General features: G+C 44.8%; 1 protein-coding gene across 8 annotated transcripts in view; it reads left to right on the forward strand.

The window, feature by feature from the left end:
- MCF2 (MCF.2 cell line derived transforming sequence) overlaps positions 1–16,845 on the forward strand; it is a 296,431-nt gene that overhangs the window by 208,330 nt on the left and 71,256 nt on the right. For 4 of the 8 annotated variants that reach the window (XM_077490004.1, XM_077490140.1, XM_077490286.1 and 1 more), the window contains 6 exons: positions 105–230; positions 1,646–1,867; positions 3,522–3,614; positions 11,764–11,842; positions 11,940–12,003; positions 13,639–13,745. In XM_077490004.1, the coding sequence (XP_077346130.1) occupies positions 105–230; positions 1,646–1,867; positions 3,522–3,614; positions 11,764–11,842; positions 11,940–12,003; positions 13,639–13,745 (691 nt within the window). Of the gene's footprint in view, positions 1–104; positions 231–1,645; positions 1,868–3,521; positions 3,615–11,482; positions 11,555–11,763; positions 11,843–11,939; positions 12,004–13,638; positions 13,746–16,845 lie in introns of those variants that run through there. The other 4 variants (XR_013277215.1, XM_077490071.1, XR_013277191.1 and 1 more) reach the window with 4 other exon arrangements.

A 16,845-nucleotide genomic window follows, 5' to 3' on the forward strand; every position in this document is an offset into this window, starting at 1 on the left:
CAATCTAAAACTATAAAATTATAACGTATTTTTGATAACATCTCATAATTATGCAACAAAAGAAAGCGGCATTAGTGATACCTAACACAAGCTTGTTTTAACAGGAATTGCTGAAGTATAGCATTAATTCAGAAGGAGGTCAGGAATTACAAGAAGCATTAGTGTCTATGTTGGATTTATTAAAATCTGTGAATGATTCTATGCATCAAATTGCAATTACAGGATATAATGTAAGTATTACAATGTTATTAACCCTACTTTACAAAACACACATTGAAAAAAAAAAACACAATTCATTAGGTTCTTATTGTTTTGAAGCAATCAAACCACTGAAAATACCCTTTCCTTGTTACCAACATACTCGAGTAATGTTGTATCAGATCTACAAATGTGCTAAATATGCAACTAAGGTTAAGTTCACTCTGGCATTAAAGCAGGCATTTGAGAGCCATTAAACATGCCCTCAAACGCCTATGCAAATGATACAATGGACTGCACATAGTGCTGTTCACACTATCAAAACATGAAGCCTTATGCCGCGTACACACGGGCGGACTGTATGGCGTACTTAGTCCGTTGAAACACATTTCAGCGGACAGTCCACTCGTGTGTGGGCTTCAGCTGACTTTTTCAGCGTGCAGTCTGGCGTACTAAGAATTTCAGATTTTTCGAAATTCTGTCCGTCGTACTTTGGTTTCAGCGGACAATCCGCTCGTCAGTATGCTAGTTCAACGGACTAAGAATGGTGCATGCTCAGAAAGGATTTACGCGGCGGAAGGGTGCTTTGCTGTGTATTGGACTTCCTATTTCTAGTCCCGTCGTACGTGCTGTACACGTCATCGCGCAAGCTTCCGACGGACTGTTTGTGCATCCGTGTGTGGTCAAGTCCGTTCAGTCGAAAGTACGACGGACTGTCCGTCGGATTGTATGACGAACTAAGTACGCCATACAGTCCGTCCGTGTGTACGCGGCAGTAGTGCCGCGCCACTTCAAAATTGAAGCCTCATGTCAAGTCAGGGGGCATTTGAAGCCTTTTAACACCTCCCATTCAAGTCTATGGTAACGCTTCACAAGTGCTCTGGCAGGCAGTTGCAGTGTGGTTGCGGGGCGTTAAGATTAGTTTATTAACTTTAATGGAATAGGCATTTGTGGAGCAGTTTTAACACGCATTAAATGCTTCAAATCTGCCCATAGGGCATTTGGGGGGCATTTTTAACTTGTCATTAACAATTGTAAAATGCCATTATAACGCCCATTAACGAGAGTCTAACGCCTATACTAATGCTATAGAAGCGTTTGTTAAGCGTTTGAAACATTTAGGGCTTGTTCACACTTGACTAAATTTCTATGGACCTCAGACCAGATTCAGCCACCAAATGCTGATTCCTTAAAATGTATAATCATATTTAGCATGTTTAAGATCTATGCAGAACTTTCTGATGTTGGCCCAGGAGTACAACCTAAAAACTCAAACATTTAACTCAACACCTAGGTCACTGGCTGACATAGATGTGTGATCATCTCCCTGCCTGACCTCTATCTAGCAGATTGGGCTTTTATTGTGTTATTTGGCAACCTCATGGTCTACTGCATTTTGGCTTATTAAAAAGTTAAATATTCTACCTAAAATGTTTGCTTCTTTCAGGGAGACATAAATGATCTGGGCCGAATACTTATGCAGGGTTCCTTCAGTGTGTGGATCGCCCATAAAAAGGGACCAACAAAAATGAAGGAACTTGCTCGTTTTAAACCAATGCAGAGACATCTGTTCCTTTATGAGAGGGCGTTGGTTTTCTGTAAAAGGAGGGAGGAACATGGAGACGGACATGATAAAACTCCATCTTACAGCTTCAAGCACTTTCTGAAGGTATGCTAAAGAGGAGGTCCAGCCCCCCCATGAAAAATTCAAAGTCAGCAGCTACAAATACTTCAGCTGCTGAGTTTTAATATATGGACACTTACCTGTCCAGGGAGGCCACAATTTCAGCACCCCAGCCGATCTTTGGATTGGCTGTCAGGTGCAGCTGCCGCCGCCATTCCTGGCTATGCTTTCTAGTTGGCCTGGCGGAAGGGGAAAAAGGAGAGGGGCTAAACTTCCGAGAGACTGGAGGCGGAAGGAGACGGATAAGTGGAAGTTCTACTTTTGGGGTGGAAATTGGCTTTAAATATTGTATTTATTGGCATATAACACGCACATTTCCCCCCTGAAAATCAAGTGCAAATAATGTGGGCATGTTATACGCCAATATTTTCATTGGGCTGCCTCGGAGGGGAAGGAGGGAATGAGCACCGCTAGATTACACAGAGTGGGGATCTCCTGTTTACTCAGTGGCCGCTGTAATATGAAGTCCCATCTTCAGAACAGGCTCCTATGATAGACGTCACATGTCCAGCTATTGGACCAGTGTTCTGTCTATCATAGGAGCTGGTCCAGGAGGCAGGACTTAGTATCACAGAGGCCCCTAAGTAAATGGGAGATCTCTGCTCTGTGTAATCCAATGTCTCTAATCTCCATGCAATGATGAGGCTGCAGATAGTCACTGATCAGGCTGCGATGGTGAGGCTGCAGATGGGCACTAATCAGGCTGCATTGTTGGGCAATAGTGAGGCTGCAGATGGGCACTAATCAGGCTGCAATAGTGAGACTGCAGATGGGAACTGATCAGGCTGCAGATGGGCACTTATCAGGCTGCAATGGTAAGACTGCAGATGGGCACTGATCAGGCTGCATTGATGGGCAATGGTGAGGCTGCAGATGGGCACTGATAAGGCTGGAATGGTGAGCCTGCAGATGTGCACTGATCAGGCTGCAGATGGGCACTGATCAGGCTGCATTGATGGGCAATTGTGAAGCTGCAGATGGGCACTGATCAGCCTGCAATAGTAAGACTGCAGATGGGCACTGATCAGGCTGCATTGATGGTCAATGATTAGGCTGCATTGATGGGCACTGATCAGCCTGCATTGATGTGCAATGGTGATGCCGCAGAACGGGCACTGATCAGGCTGCAATGGTAAGGCTGCAGATGGGCACTGATATGGCTGCACTGGTAAGACTGCAGATGGGCACTGATCAGGCTGCAATGATGGGCAATAATAAGGCTGCAGATGGGCACTAATCAAGCTGCATTGATGGGCACCGATGGGCAATGGTGAGGCTGCACATGGGCACTGATAAGGCTGCAATGGTGAGGCTGCAGATGGGCACTGATCAGGCTGAAATGGTGAGGCTGCAGATGGGCATCGATCAGGCTGCATTGATGGGCAATGATGAAGCTGTATTGATGGGCACTGGTAAGGCTGGAGATGGGCACTGATAAGGCTGCATTGATGGGCATTGACCCTTATTTTGCTTTGAAGTTCTTTATTTAAAAATTAATGTTTTTCTTTCAGAAACGACCCTCTTAAAATTAAGGTGTGTGTTATACACCGATAAATACGGTATATGCTTGTTGTTGTCTGAGTTGTAAGCTGAAAGGCTATGATGCTATAATAAATTCCTTTCTGTTGTCCTCTGCTAGATGAATGCGGTTGGCATCACAGAAAATGTGAAGGGAGATAATCGCAAGTTTGAAATTTGGTACAGTGGACGAGAAGAGGTTTATGTTGTACAGGTTTGTTTTATAGAATGAAACCTTGACTGCATTACTGCATATTGACTGGGATATCCACTTTGGTCATAGTGAGAGCTCTTCTCCACTCACCCATGTATGACTTTGGTAAAAATATCTTTCTAGGGAAAAGGAATTCCATTAGCTTTCCATGAGTTTCACTCCCTTACTCAGGCCAGGGCCAGGAGTTCCATATGTGAGAAAAAAAAACTTTAAAGCTCAGTTGCAGGCAATTTTTTTATTTTATTTAGATTAGAGTGGATACAAGTTAGACTCTGTCAGGATTTTATTGTTATCTTTGTCCAAATTGGGAAAATATTCCCTCACTCCCTGTCCATATGATGGGTATCAGACGGAATAGGTAGTTAGAAATATATTCATCCCCCATCCATACTAAACAGTGTGGATTGATAAATCTCTTGTGCTTGCTATTGTTTTCTGACAGCTATCAGAATACGCAAACAGTGATATTTTTTCTGCATAGTTCCTTTGATTTTTAGCTTGAAGAATGTTGGGGGGGAGCGGGGGTGCCAACAGGGCCAACCATGGCTTCAATTTCAGCTGGCTCAGCAGAAATCATTCAAAATTTGCTCAATGTATAGCCAGCTTTATTTGACTGAAACCTGATGTTTAACATTTGTCATATACCAGTGCAGGAAGCCATCCACTAGCTTCTTATGTAAGGGGTGGTCACTGGTCAGTACCTATGTTTCTATTTCTGCCCTTTTCCATAGCCAAAACAAAGAAGCCTCACTCTAACGGCTCAATTTTTTATTTATTCTACAATATTATAAATAGTAAAGCCATTGAGTTGAAATTCACACTGCAGTGGGATTACTGAGACTTGGTAGAGGATTGAGGGAGTTAAAACTCTATTGCATAGTTGGAGTTCCTAAGGTTCGATTTTATCAATATATATGTGTTCTGGGTGTTTTTTTTTTTTTTTTGCTAGACACCCTGGATTTGTCAAGCATCAATGGTGATTACTTGAAACTAAAAGGTTTCAAAAGGCAAAAAAAGAATCCCAGGAGCAACACAACATTCTTTAGTCATATTTTATGTACTGAACTTTACTGCTTGCCACACCTCAGCACTCACTAGATCACTACATCCAGGATTTAACCAGCCATGGGCACACTTGCATGCCCTAAGATCTTTAAGAAGAATAGGCCCTTGCAGCACCCTAGTCATCCCTTCATCATTTCAGAACAGATCATTAGTTCTTCCTGAGCAAATTTTACAAAGCTCCCTTGATGGATCAGCAAAAAAAGGGACTACTGACAAAATGAAAAAAACATTTGCATATGCTTGTAAAAAGAAAAGCTGAACTGCCATGGCAATTAAACCTCAGCATGTTTTCTAGAATCAGAAAATGAAAACAAACCTTTTCCATTTGGAAGGAAGTACATCAATTTTGTTAAAGTGCATTAGGCAATTTTTTTTGTTCTAGATAGAGTGGAAGGGTTAAAACCTGTCAGGGTATAGGTATGCTAGGGAGATTTCTCGTCACTTCCTTTCCCATGGACACAACAGGAAGTTAGAGTTAATCTTCCAAAGTGAGAGCAATTCCCCTTTTATGCAGTTTTTACCAGAACAGATGTCCTCAGAGGAAGATTTTCCTTTACATCATGTGCTGGGATTTTTCCTGACTTTCTCTGTCTGCAACAGTAATCATTAGTACAGATAGAGGTAATGAATCTCCCCAATGGAGATATAGATGACAACAAACACCTGACAGAGGACCTAACCCTAACCTAGCCTTTGCATGCACTTTAAATGTATTTGTATTTAATTTAATTATAATATAATTATTCTTTTTTATTTTTTATGGTAAAAAAAATCTTTAGTATGAAATGTTGCATGTGAATATTTAGTTTTTTTGCATATAGCCAGCAGCTGGAGCTCTGGTCTCCTGTTCGCATGTAATTGTTTATTAACCTTAACCCGAGGTTTTAATCATAGACGTAGAGTGTCTCATAGCAACTTTTGCTGTGCTGTCTTTTTAGAAAATACCTTAGTTTATTTGGAATCCCATGTCATGTACAGTATATGTGCATTTTTTAATATCTTTTTTTTATGTTTTTTTTTATTACTGATACAATGCACATACATTAAAATAATTGTTGAAATACAATATGAGGAGCAAGCACAGCAGCCAGTCAACTAAGGCCTCTTGCACACGGGAGAAATGACAGATTAGTAATACAGCGTTAAATATAGGGCCTTAAAACGAAAATAGAACATTTCTTTATCGTACATCACAGAACACAGAGCAGCATAGGAATTACTATGTGGGTTATAGGCCGCCTTCAGGTGATGGACACTGGCACACCCAAGATAGGAAGTTCACTCCCTATATGACCCCTCCCATACCGAGAGCACCTCCGTTTTTCACCAGTGTCTAAGGTGTGGGTCACGAGCGAAGATTTGCTCTGAAAAACTCCATTGGAGTTAAAAAGGGACCCGGTCCTTGAAGGTTTACTAAACACAGCCCGCCGTGATGGGTGAAGGTTGCGATGGGCATCTGGTAAGTGAAGACTCCTAGGAACTTTTAAGTCCACCTATGTATTTCTTTTGTGAGTAAATGTTGTCATGCCTAATTTCTGTAGTACAGGGGTAAAATGCATATACCTTTTTCATGCTCCTCAGATCTTGCCCTGTGTCAGCAGCAGACAGCATGCTTAGTCTCAGCCATCAGGTGGATATTACAGGGGGGGATTCTTGAATATTCTATGAAAAGTTAGCACCTTACTGCAGCTTCTCCCCCCTGGGGACCAAGGGTGTTGGCAGCTACAACAGATAGCTTGTGCTGCCCCCCTCAGGGGGCGCGGCGGATCCCCGTGTTTCTTCCTATATGTTTCCCATCCTATCCTCTCCCCTCATGCCAGACCTGCTGAACGGCAGATCCAATCGGCGCCCGTGGGTAAATTGTAAAAGTAAGGAGGGGCGTGTTGGGGACGGAATGGGGCGTGGTTTGCGTGCAGCACCATGTGCAGGACGCGGCGTCTATGTGTATCACACGGTGCAGGCGCAGGGCTGCCGAGCCCATAAGACAGCCTTGGAGCATACAGTGCAGCTGGCTGAACGGGCACAGGAGGCAGTAAGGACGTGTAAAGCTGGTGCATACAGGCATTCGCAGTACACGTTTACTCAGCATCAGGCTAAGCATTAATAGCAGCATTTCTTTGCTGGACAATAGCTCCGTAGATGGTGTGCTGGTTACTTTAGTACCTCTGCTTTGGTGCTTAGGACTATGCCTTCCATGAAGGGTACAAACACCTCAATAGAAAGGCTCCTAGGGCACCTCCATCAGGCGCTGAGGATTCTAGTCATGTCTCCACAGTACCTTTCTTCCCGGAGAGACCAACGGTGGCTAATCAGGGTGAGCTGTTGGGATTGTCAGTTGCAGATATTTCCAATCTTCCAGCCCCTGTTTATGTTACTAAAGAAGTTTGTCCTCAGCTTTAGTTGGGTTTCTATAGAGGTGAGCTGTTTAATCGCATCCCCTTCCCGGAGTGGAAAGAAATGCGAAAGATCTCCTTTCCCCACACCGGGCCCTCAAGAAAGAGAGCAGCAGTGATCACATAAAAACACGTGATCGCATAACATGGTCATATAAATGCATGTTTGGATGGATATGCGTGGTATTTACATAAGCGCATAAGATGCTTGATCGCACAAGGGTGTTTGGTCACACAAGGATGCTTGATCACACAAGATGCTGGATCACAAAAAATGCTTGATCGCACAAGTTGCTGGATTGCACAAGATGCTGGATCGCACAAGGTTGTTTGATCGCATAAGATGAGTGATAGCACAAGGGTGCTTGAGCGCACAAGGATGCTTGATCACACAAGGATGTTTATTAACAGAGAGGCTTGATCGCCTAAAGTTGCATGATCACCTAAAAGTTGCATGATCGAATAAACATGCATGGTTGCTTAATGAGGCCGCCTTAATGAGGCATGTTAATACATGTTTACTTAAAATATACAGCATTCCTCATGTTCGCATAGGAATGCATGTCTGCATAGATACGGGTTGCGTAAAGTGGCATAACACGTTTCATAAACGCATGCTTACTTTGCAAAGATGCTTGTTCCATGGCACGTGTTACATGGATGCAGTTGTACAGCGTGCACTTTTTATTTTTTTGCCTAAAAGCATATTTGTATGGACCATGCTTCCATGAACACACGCTTCCATAAAGGCATATTGCTTTGATACATGCTGCATACATTAAAGCTGTATACATATGTACTTGCTTCTTTTGGAACTATGTCTGGTGCTAAATAGTTTTGAGCGACCCTCCCCTCCAGCGAAAGGGAACCCGCTCGCCGGCAGACCGAACTGGGTACTGCATGGGCCCTGCCCCCCCCCCCCCTTACTAGGGAGGGGCGGAGGAGGCTCGGAAAGTTTGGAAGCCTCAAGCCCGGGGCCCTTCGTGAGTGGGACGTCAGGCCAGGTGCTCGGATGCTTACGGCCTAGGAGGGATTGATGTCTCAGGGTGTAATCACAGAGACCCCCTCAGAAGAAGCAGGGTATGTGGTTTTATTCAAATCTCTTTACGGTACTGAAACCGATTAGGGATGTCAGACCCATTTATAGATCTCAAAGATCTAAATTGCTTCCTAAGCATGCGCTCCTGTCGCATGGAGTCCATCCGATCAGTCGTATCCACCCTACGGGAAGGAGACGTTTTAGCATCAATAGACATCCCAGATGCATATCTATATGTGCCAATTTTTACAGCTCATCAGAAATTTCTGCTTTTTGCGAAGGAACAGCGCCACTTTCAGTTTGCGGCCTTGTCCTTTGGGTTAGCTACCGCTCCCTGGGTATTTACAAAAGTTCTGGCCCTAGTACTAGCAAGACTAAGAGACCAGGGTATAGCGGTAATGCCATACCTTGATCTACAACAGCAGTCGTCTGTCGTTGGCACGATTAAACCAAGGGTGTCCAGTACAGTCCGTAATCTGGAACACCTGAGCTGGATTCTCAACCTAGAGAAATCACCCTTGCGATCAGTAAGGATTATTGTTGCCCCAGGCAAAATCAAGGGTATAAGGAAGCTGGTCTAGGTGGTCAAGGTGAGGAAGGGTTCTTCCATTCGCCTTGACATGAGGTTGCTAGGGAAGATGCTGGCTTAATTCAAAGCAGGTCCCTATGTCCAGTTTCAAAATTGGTCCAATACAGTATTCTGTCTACTCGGAACAGGAAGGCCTAAGGCTCGGATTATCCAATGAATCTGGCCCCAAGGGTGCGCCAGAGTCTCAGTTGGTGGTTGATAACCAGGGATTTTCAGGAAGGGAAATCCTTTATTCTGGTTAATTGGAAAATAGTAACAACAGATGCTAGCCTATGGGGCTGGGAAACAGTCCTAGAAGACGCCATTGTTCAAAGGAAATGGTCAGAGTGCTAAGTCCTTGTCCATCAACATCCTGAAGATTCGGGGAGTAAGTCTGGCTCTAATAGCCTGGACATACAGGTTGCGGGATGGTCCCGTCAGCATACAGTCCGACTTTGCCACAGCAGTAGCCTATTTTAATCACCAAAAAGGGGGCACCAAAAAACTCACGCAGCCCAGAGGGAGGTGAACCATGTTCTGCAATTTTTATCCTGGGGTGGAGAATTGGCAGGCAAATTTTTCTGAGCCGCCAGACACACAACAGTTGTGCCCGGGAGAATGGTCTGTACATTCCGGTGTCTTTCTAGCCATGTACCAGAAAGGGGGTACCCTCGGACATAGATCTATTAGCATCTAAGTTCAACAAAAGTTTGGACAACTTTGTTTCAAGGACAAGAGATCCTCTCGCCTATGAACTGGATGCTTTAATGACTCATTGGGATCAGTTCCCACCAGTTCAGCTGTTCAGGCACGCAGGCTCAGGGCAGGCTCAGCACGCAGGTTCAGGGAGAAACAGAAGCCGGTAATTCTAGTGACCCTGGCGCGGCACAGTAGATCTTGATATGCAGGAATCTTAAAGATGGCAGTAAGGGGACCCTCGATCTCTTCAATCTCAGCCAAATCTGATTTCACAGGGGGTGGTGTTCCATCCTGCCTTACTAGCGCTAAATGTGACGGTTTGGCTATTGAAACCCACATTCTAAGGAATAGGGGGTTTTCAGGTTCAGTAGTAACTACCCTGATTAATGCAAGGTAGCTGGCCTCTAGGACCATTTACTATAGGGTCGTTTAAGGCCTACGTTTCTTGGTGTGAAACCAAAAGATGGCATCCTCAGAAGTATGTCATAAGTAGAGTTCTTGCCTTCCTACAATTAGGAGCAGAAATTAAGATAGCTGTGAGTACTATCAAGGGTCAAATCTTGGTCGCTTGCTTCACATTCTTGGTCCGGGCTTTTATAAAAGGGGTAACACATTTAATTCTGAGGGTATAAGGAAGCTGGTCCAGGTGGTCAAGGCGAGGAAGGGTTCTTCCATTCGCTTTGGCATGAGGTTGCTAGGGAAGATGTTAGGTCACCGCCAGTTAGGTCACTCTTGTGCCTGTGGGATTTGAGTGTGGTTTTGTTGGTTTTACAAGGTCAGCCTTTTTTTGAGCCCTTGAGCCATGTCCCCTTGATCTTGGTTCCAGTAACTTCCGCAAAAAGAGTTCCAGAGTTGTCAGCTTTTTCTTGTAAAAAGCCATACCTAATCATTAAGGATATGGTGGTGCTGTATCCTCACCGATCCTTTTTTTACCTAAAGTAATATCTAGTTTTTCATATGAACCAAAGTTGTTTCCCTAAACTTTGTTTTTTTCCAGAACTCTGTTCTGCAGAAAAAAGATTATTACACTCTCTCCATTTAGTGAGAGTGGTTAAAGTCTATCTGAAAGCAACTGCTCAGATATGGAAGACTGATGTGCTGCCAGAAGGGCCCAGGAAGGGGCAGACAGCATCGAAATCTACTATATTTTTTAGTAGATTCAGCGGATTATTATCCTGGCTTATGGTTTGAGAAGGAGGATTCCGCCTTTTCGAGTTAGAGCGCACTCTACCAGAGTAGTAAGTGCTTCATGGGCAGTCCATCACCAAAGCCTCTATGACTCAGACTTGCAAGGTCGCAACTCGATCTTTGGTCCATACATTCACTAGATTCTATCAGGTGGATGAGAAAAAGGCAAGAGGATGCCGCCTTTGGGCGCAGGGTGCTGCAGCCAGCAGTAGAAGTCCTCAAGTCTGATGACGCTTTGATTTTTTTTGTGTCTCTCTCCACTTAGATAGCATTGCTCTGGGACATCCCACATAGTAATTACTATGCTGATCTGTGTCCCGTGATGTACAACATCATGAGACACAGACGTCCCTCCCCTCTTTTGGGATATATGTATATTGCTTTGCTACAAAAACTGAGGTGCTCCCGGTATGGGAGGGGTAATATAGGGAGTGAACTTACTGTCTTGTGCCAGTGTCCATCACCTGAAGGTGGTCTATAACCCACATAGTAATTACTATGCTACTCTGTGTTACGTGATGTACTCCAAGAAAAGGATTTTACATTTAAGCTGCTATACATATGGGTGCAGTAATGTACGTGCATCTCGCATGCTTACATATCTATAAGCATGTTTACACAAGTATAAATGAGTATATTACAATACTGGCAATGAAGAAGAATTTTACTTGTCTATATTCTTACGCACCTTTACATGCCTATACTCAAAATAGAACATTTTACATATGAGTGCAGTAATTTACGCACATACTCATGTTTAAGTATCTATAAGCATGTTTACACAAGTATAAATAAGTATATTATAACACTGGCAATGAAAAAGAATTTTACTTGTCTATATGATTATGCGCATTTACATGCCTATACTCAACATTACTAAAGGTCTTTACACACAGTTTTTTTTTTTTTTACTCAGGGACTTTCTGTCGACAAGTTCCTGAATAAACATCAGTAAATTATGACACCCGTGTGCAAGGGGCCTAAGGAGGTTAGTAAAGACAACCCTTGTATTACGCTTATCTTATTCCAGGAATACTGACTAAAGAAAAGAGCAGAGTGCAGTAACAAATATCAACCATCGGAATTCATGTTTCTTCCTATCTGAATTATTTCTGATGCCTACAGTAGTTTGCCCATTGTTGTTTTTCCTTTCACCTAAGTAACCATTATAATTGTTTTTATTTTTCTGTGCCTAAGGCTCAGACTGCAGAACAGAAGGCAGCATGGTTGAATGAAATTCGGAAGATATTGACCAAGCAAGGGGAACTTATGAAAGGTAATAAGATGATATGAGCAAATGAAGACAGACAGCCAGTATTGGAGCTGACCTATCATATGTGATGATACACATTCATGTCATGTTTCTGTTGCAGTAGAGAAACAGAAACAGAATTCGTTCTCAGACCAGGTTGTGCTGTCACCACAAATCAGTGAGGGGTACGTTATTGTGTTTGTTGCTTACAGCAAGCTTAGGGTCATCTACCATCTATTTAACTCACTGCTTTTTTCTTTGGCAGGCTTTCCTCTCTTAAGCACACAATGTAGCATGGTTTGCAGCAGGCCACAAAAGTATCTGCACTAAGGCCTTTTCCACATGGGGTTTTGTAATTTCTTTTTTGGTTCTTACATGTCTGATTGCTACATAGAAACTAGTAACAGTCATGCTTGTTCTTAAAGTCCTGTACCACATAATTCATTACTAAAAGAGTGTTAGCTGAGGCCCCAGCCTGGAGCTGATGTATATAGGTACATACATAACTGTTCTTTGGGTAGCCTTACCCATGTCTGGTGATGGAACTTATCTCAGGCCAGGACTGGGAGCACACCCAAGGTTTGGTCACTCTGTGGTCTGGCTATGGGGAAGGACATTTTCCATTTGTCGTCCTGCTTTACAAGTAAGTTGTACAATTACAACAATTTCCTTTTCTGCCCAGCTTGATATCAGATGTGGCACAAGAGGGAAATAAAGTGTAGTGCGGTTGAGAGATATAAAGAATAATTCAGAAAAAAAAGGACTCATGTGATCAAGGCCTTACAATGCGCATACTTCAACAAAAGCATGAACAAAGTGCATGGGCTTATAATAAACATATTTCGGCCTTAAAGGGAACCTGTCAGGCAGCTGTTTTCTGTCACACCCAGAGCTCCCATCCAGCACAGCATCTTGCCAGGGCCTGAGGTCAGGACACAGTGCCAGTTCCAGGTCAAAAGACATATCTGTAATATCTTGTACACTAACCTGCCAGACCTGTAACTTGCACTGCATCTGGGAACCAAGTAAAGGCTTCCTCTGGCACTGTATAGTAACCTTGGCTGTACCAGGTGTCAGCTTTTTTGGCAGGTTCTCTATAAAAAAGCTAGCTATTTCCCAGTTAGAATGGGCTGCAGATTTGGCTGCTGTGGCTGTTGTGATTTCTGTTGATGCTGCAAATGCTTATTTAAACTAAGGTGAGTGGTGGCCTTGTGATACCACCAGAATGTTAGAGGAGTTAGGGCAAAGCTTTGCAGACTTAGCTCTTGGTTCTGGTGCTTTGTCACAATGTTGCAACAATTGTTCCTGTGAAATAAATCTCCTGTGATTGGAATAAATATCATATGATCACCAACATGTAAGGTTGTGTAAGGTTGTGGTAAAGTGTAATCCAAATATTTTCTGGTAATAATTAGTATTTGGTCAGGGTCTTATCAATTTTCACTTATGTTGTTAGTTTCTAGCTCCAATAATGGTGTTGGTTTTACTGTAGCATGCAGAGGGTTGTATTATCTCAGGAGGAGTAATAGCACTTGTCTCAATACTTAGTACTGATGTAGATCTATTATATGTAAATTACTCAGAATATTGATAGCCAGTTATCCTGAGCCATAGACACATTGACCAGCATTTTTTTTTTTTAGACCAAATTAATCTTTGTAAATCGTTCTGGTCTGTCTTGAGGCATCTATGATAAACTATTTATTGCATTGTGCTCAAGGGTCCTTCCAGGGAGGAATTAAATTCCTGAGTAGTATATTTGTATAGCCCCCTGTCAAGTCTCTTTTAAACTGCATTTATTTTTTTATTTGTATTTTAAGAAGATTACAGAGACTGTCAGTAAGTTCTGAAGAAAATGACTCTGAGAATAACAGTCCTATTACACTGGATAGCTTAAATATCTCACCTCAGCATAAACCACACAAAGGTATGTATCACTCCCACTCAAAACCTTAATTTTGAATTTACAGTAAATCAAGAGTATAGTGGACATGTTGATATCTTCTAGTAAGGCAACAATGTGTAGAATATTAGTTGGCTGTGCCTGTCCTGCATGAAGGCCATTTGAGCTAGCAGAAAACACACTGTGCCTTTTTCCCATTTCCAATTGAAATCATGTTGTGTATTTTCCCATTGCCTGTGGGATCCATACTGTGTCTCTGCCCATTGGGAACAATAAGATATATCTGCTCATTTCCAGTTGAAACCATACTCTGTCGCTGGTATTCTCTAGTAGGAACTATACTGTTTCACTGCCCATATTCATTAGTAACCATACTTTCTATTTCGTTCATTGACAGACACAGCACTCCATTATTCAGAAACATAGGGTTATATTGCCCCCTACAGCAGTAGGACACTAGGCAGAAAAAACACTTGGCTACGCCTATGGGCAGTCCTAGGTGATATACACCCAGCCCTCTCTGCTATAGGCCTTCCGTTTTTTTCTGCCTAGTCAGGAGTAAGGACCTAGTTCCCTCCTGGGATCTCTGGTCCTGGTAATTTATTGTTTTTGCTTTTTAAGCTACTTTTTTTCTATTGGAACTGGGCGACAGAATGGACACTAAGATCCAGTGGTCTCCCCAGTCTGGCCAGCAAGTGCGTGCAGACCGCAACTACATTCTAGGTCAGCTGTGACATAGCCCTACTTGACGGGGGCTGGCACTGCGAGTTAAACATCTCACAAGGTCACATATGGCCGGGTCTCGGCATGTGTCGCATTGTTCCTCACGGCTGACAGCCCCCTACTTCGGTGGCGAGGAGGATCTGTCTGGGAGCATTACCCACACACTCGCTGGAGCGGTAAGTAAGGGGCCCCCTCCTCTCCTCCCCTAGAGTGATGTGGGTCACAGGTACTCCCTGGGGTGGTCGATCCCTCTAGGGTTCTCCACATCCCCCAGCCCACTTCCCCAGGTGAGGCCCAGGCCTCTGGCTTAGGTGCTTCGGACACTCTGTTTATCCCCCCTTCCCTCCAGGGTTGTCACTATGGGGGGTGCACCTTGGCACCTGATGGTTGGGTGGGTGACTGGCCCTCCACTAATTTAGGCCACGGCTTTGTGGCCTTACCGAGCACTAGCGGCCGAAAATGTAATCACGGCCTACTGACTAGCGGGTGGCGGAGGTCGCCAATTTCCATTGCGGGCATCCCCCCCTTCCTCAGCTCTAGCCTGTTCTGGTCCCCCCATGGACCTGTGCACTCACAGCAGGCAGACGAGAATTTAGGCTGGGGCTTTTGCGGCCTACTAGGCCACAGCCTGCTAGTCCACACAGCCACACTGGACACCTTCTTCCAGTGGGACGCCGCTGTGGGGCTCTGAGGGCAACCCCCTTTTGGGGGGTTGTTTAAGTGGGCACTCTGTAGGCACCCCCTTAGTGGATGCCCCCTGTGAGGGGCCTCAGCCAGTGTCCCCTGTGAAAAGCCCAGTGGTGTCCCCTGTGCGGGGTCTCAGCCAGTTCCCCCTGTGAGGGGTTCAGTGGTGCCCTCTGTACAGGGTTTCCGTAGGCACCCCCTGTGCGGGGTCTCAGCCAGTGCCCCTGTTAGGGTTCCAATGGTGTCCCCTGTGCAAGGTATCAGTAGGCGCTCCAGTGCGGGGTCTCGGCCGATGCTCCTTGTGAGGAGCCTGGATCAGTGCCCCCTGTGTGGGGCCTTGGTCAACATCCCCCATATGGGACCTCAGGGATGCCCCTGTGCGGGGCCGAAGGTGGCGTAGGTCTCAGTCAGCGCCCCCCCTGTGTTCTTTGCATTTTACATGGGTGGCGCTTGGGCATATAGGCTAGAAAATGGCACCCTCCACCCTCCCCTGCCTCATTGGTCTCGACTGATTCTATGTCTGGCTCTGCCGTCATTGATGTGGCCCACCTTGCGGGGTTGGTGGCCACACTCCCAGTCCTGTCAGTTAGTGAGGTTGTTCCTCCACAACTGCAGTGGCACACAAGAAGGTGCTGGTTGTCTCCCTTATTATATCTGTGCGGGAAACTTTAAAGATGGAGGATGCAGCCTTGGCTGTGGCGGAGGTGTCAGTCCCCTTGGCACCCATAAACTGTCTCACAAGGCAAAAGCGTTCCCTTCTCCCTCCTATTTTGGAATATTGGTTCATAAAGACTGGGAGTGTCCAAAGCTTCTCTTTGTGGTTCCAAAGACGCTTCGCTGTGAGGTACCCCTTTGTGGGGTCCTGCCTTAAACAGTGGACTGTTCCACCAGTAGTGGATTCCCCTGTCTCTAGGTTGCGCAAGGCAACCATGATTCTGGTAGAGGAGTCTCCAGCTTTTAAGGATCTGCCTGACATAACTAGAGGGGGAGCAGATTCCCTCTGCTTTCGCTGAGTTGGCGGACCAGTTGGTCTGGGGATTGCAGTTTGTATGCGATGCCTCTTGGACGCAGTTCCCTTGTTTGCTAAGCTCTCTGTTTCTGCAATGGTGCTTAGACATGTATTGGGGCTTAAGTGTTGGTCTGCGGACTAGGCTTCTAAAAAAGCTCTGACTGGGTTACCATTTCAAGTCAATTGTCTGTTTGGGGCTACCATGGATGACATTGTTACGAGTCTTACAGGAGGGAAGTATAAATGTCTTCCACAGTCTGAAATGGGGAAAAGGGCCTTGTAGCGGACGCGGTCCTTTGCCTCGGTACGCAATGGACCTGGTCTGGCGAGCCTATAGTGGGGCTCCATAGACCCATGGGCAAGGCCATTTCAGCATGTCCTAGTGTTCCGGCCTTGATCCTCGAAAAGGGTTTTTTCCTTCCAATTGGCGTCTGTCACTGGACTGTTGGCAGTTGTCTTTGGGGCTGTGCAAGCCCTGTTGATTCAGGGTGTGCTTGTCCCGGTTTCAGTGGGTACAGAATGGAGTCCATCTGCATGGTGGTGGTGTCCCTTCATCATGGGGACTTTCAGGCTTCTGTTGACATCACGGATGCTTATTTATGCACTCCAATATGTGCCCACCACTTCCTCCATTTTACTGTGGGAAAAAAGCATTTTCAGCTTGCAGTGTTGACTTTTGAATTTTGGTCTCGCCTCCACCCCTCGCCT

This window comes from Lithobates pipiens, unplaced genomic scaffold (genome assembly GCF_037356315.1).
Source record: "Lithobates pipiens isolate NorthernLeopardFrog02 unplaced genomic scaffold, aLitPip1_a1.2 Scaffold_1, whole genome shotgun sequence".
Lineage (NCBI taxonomy): Eukaryota > Metazoa > Chordata > Amphibia > Anura > Ranidae > Lithobates > Lithobates pipiens.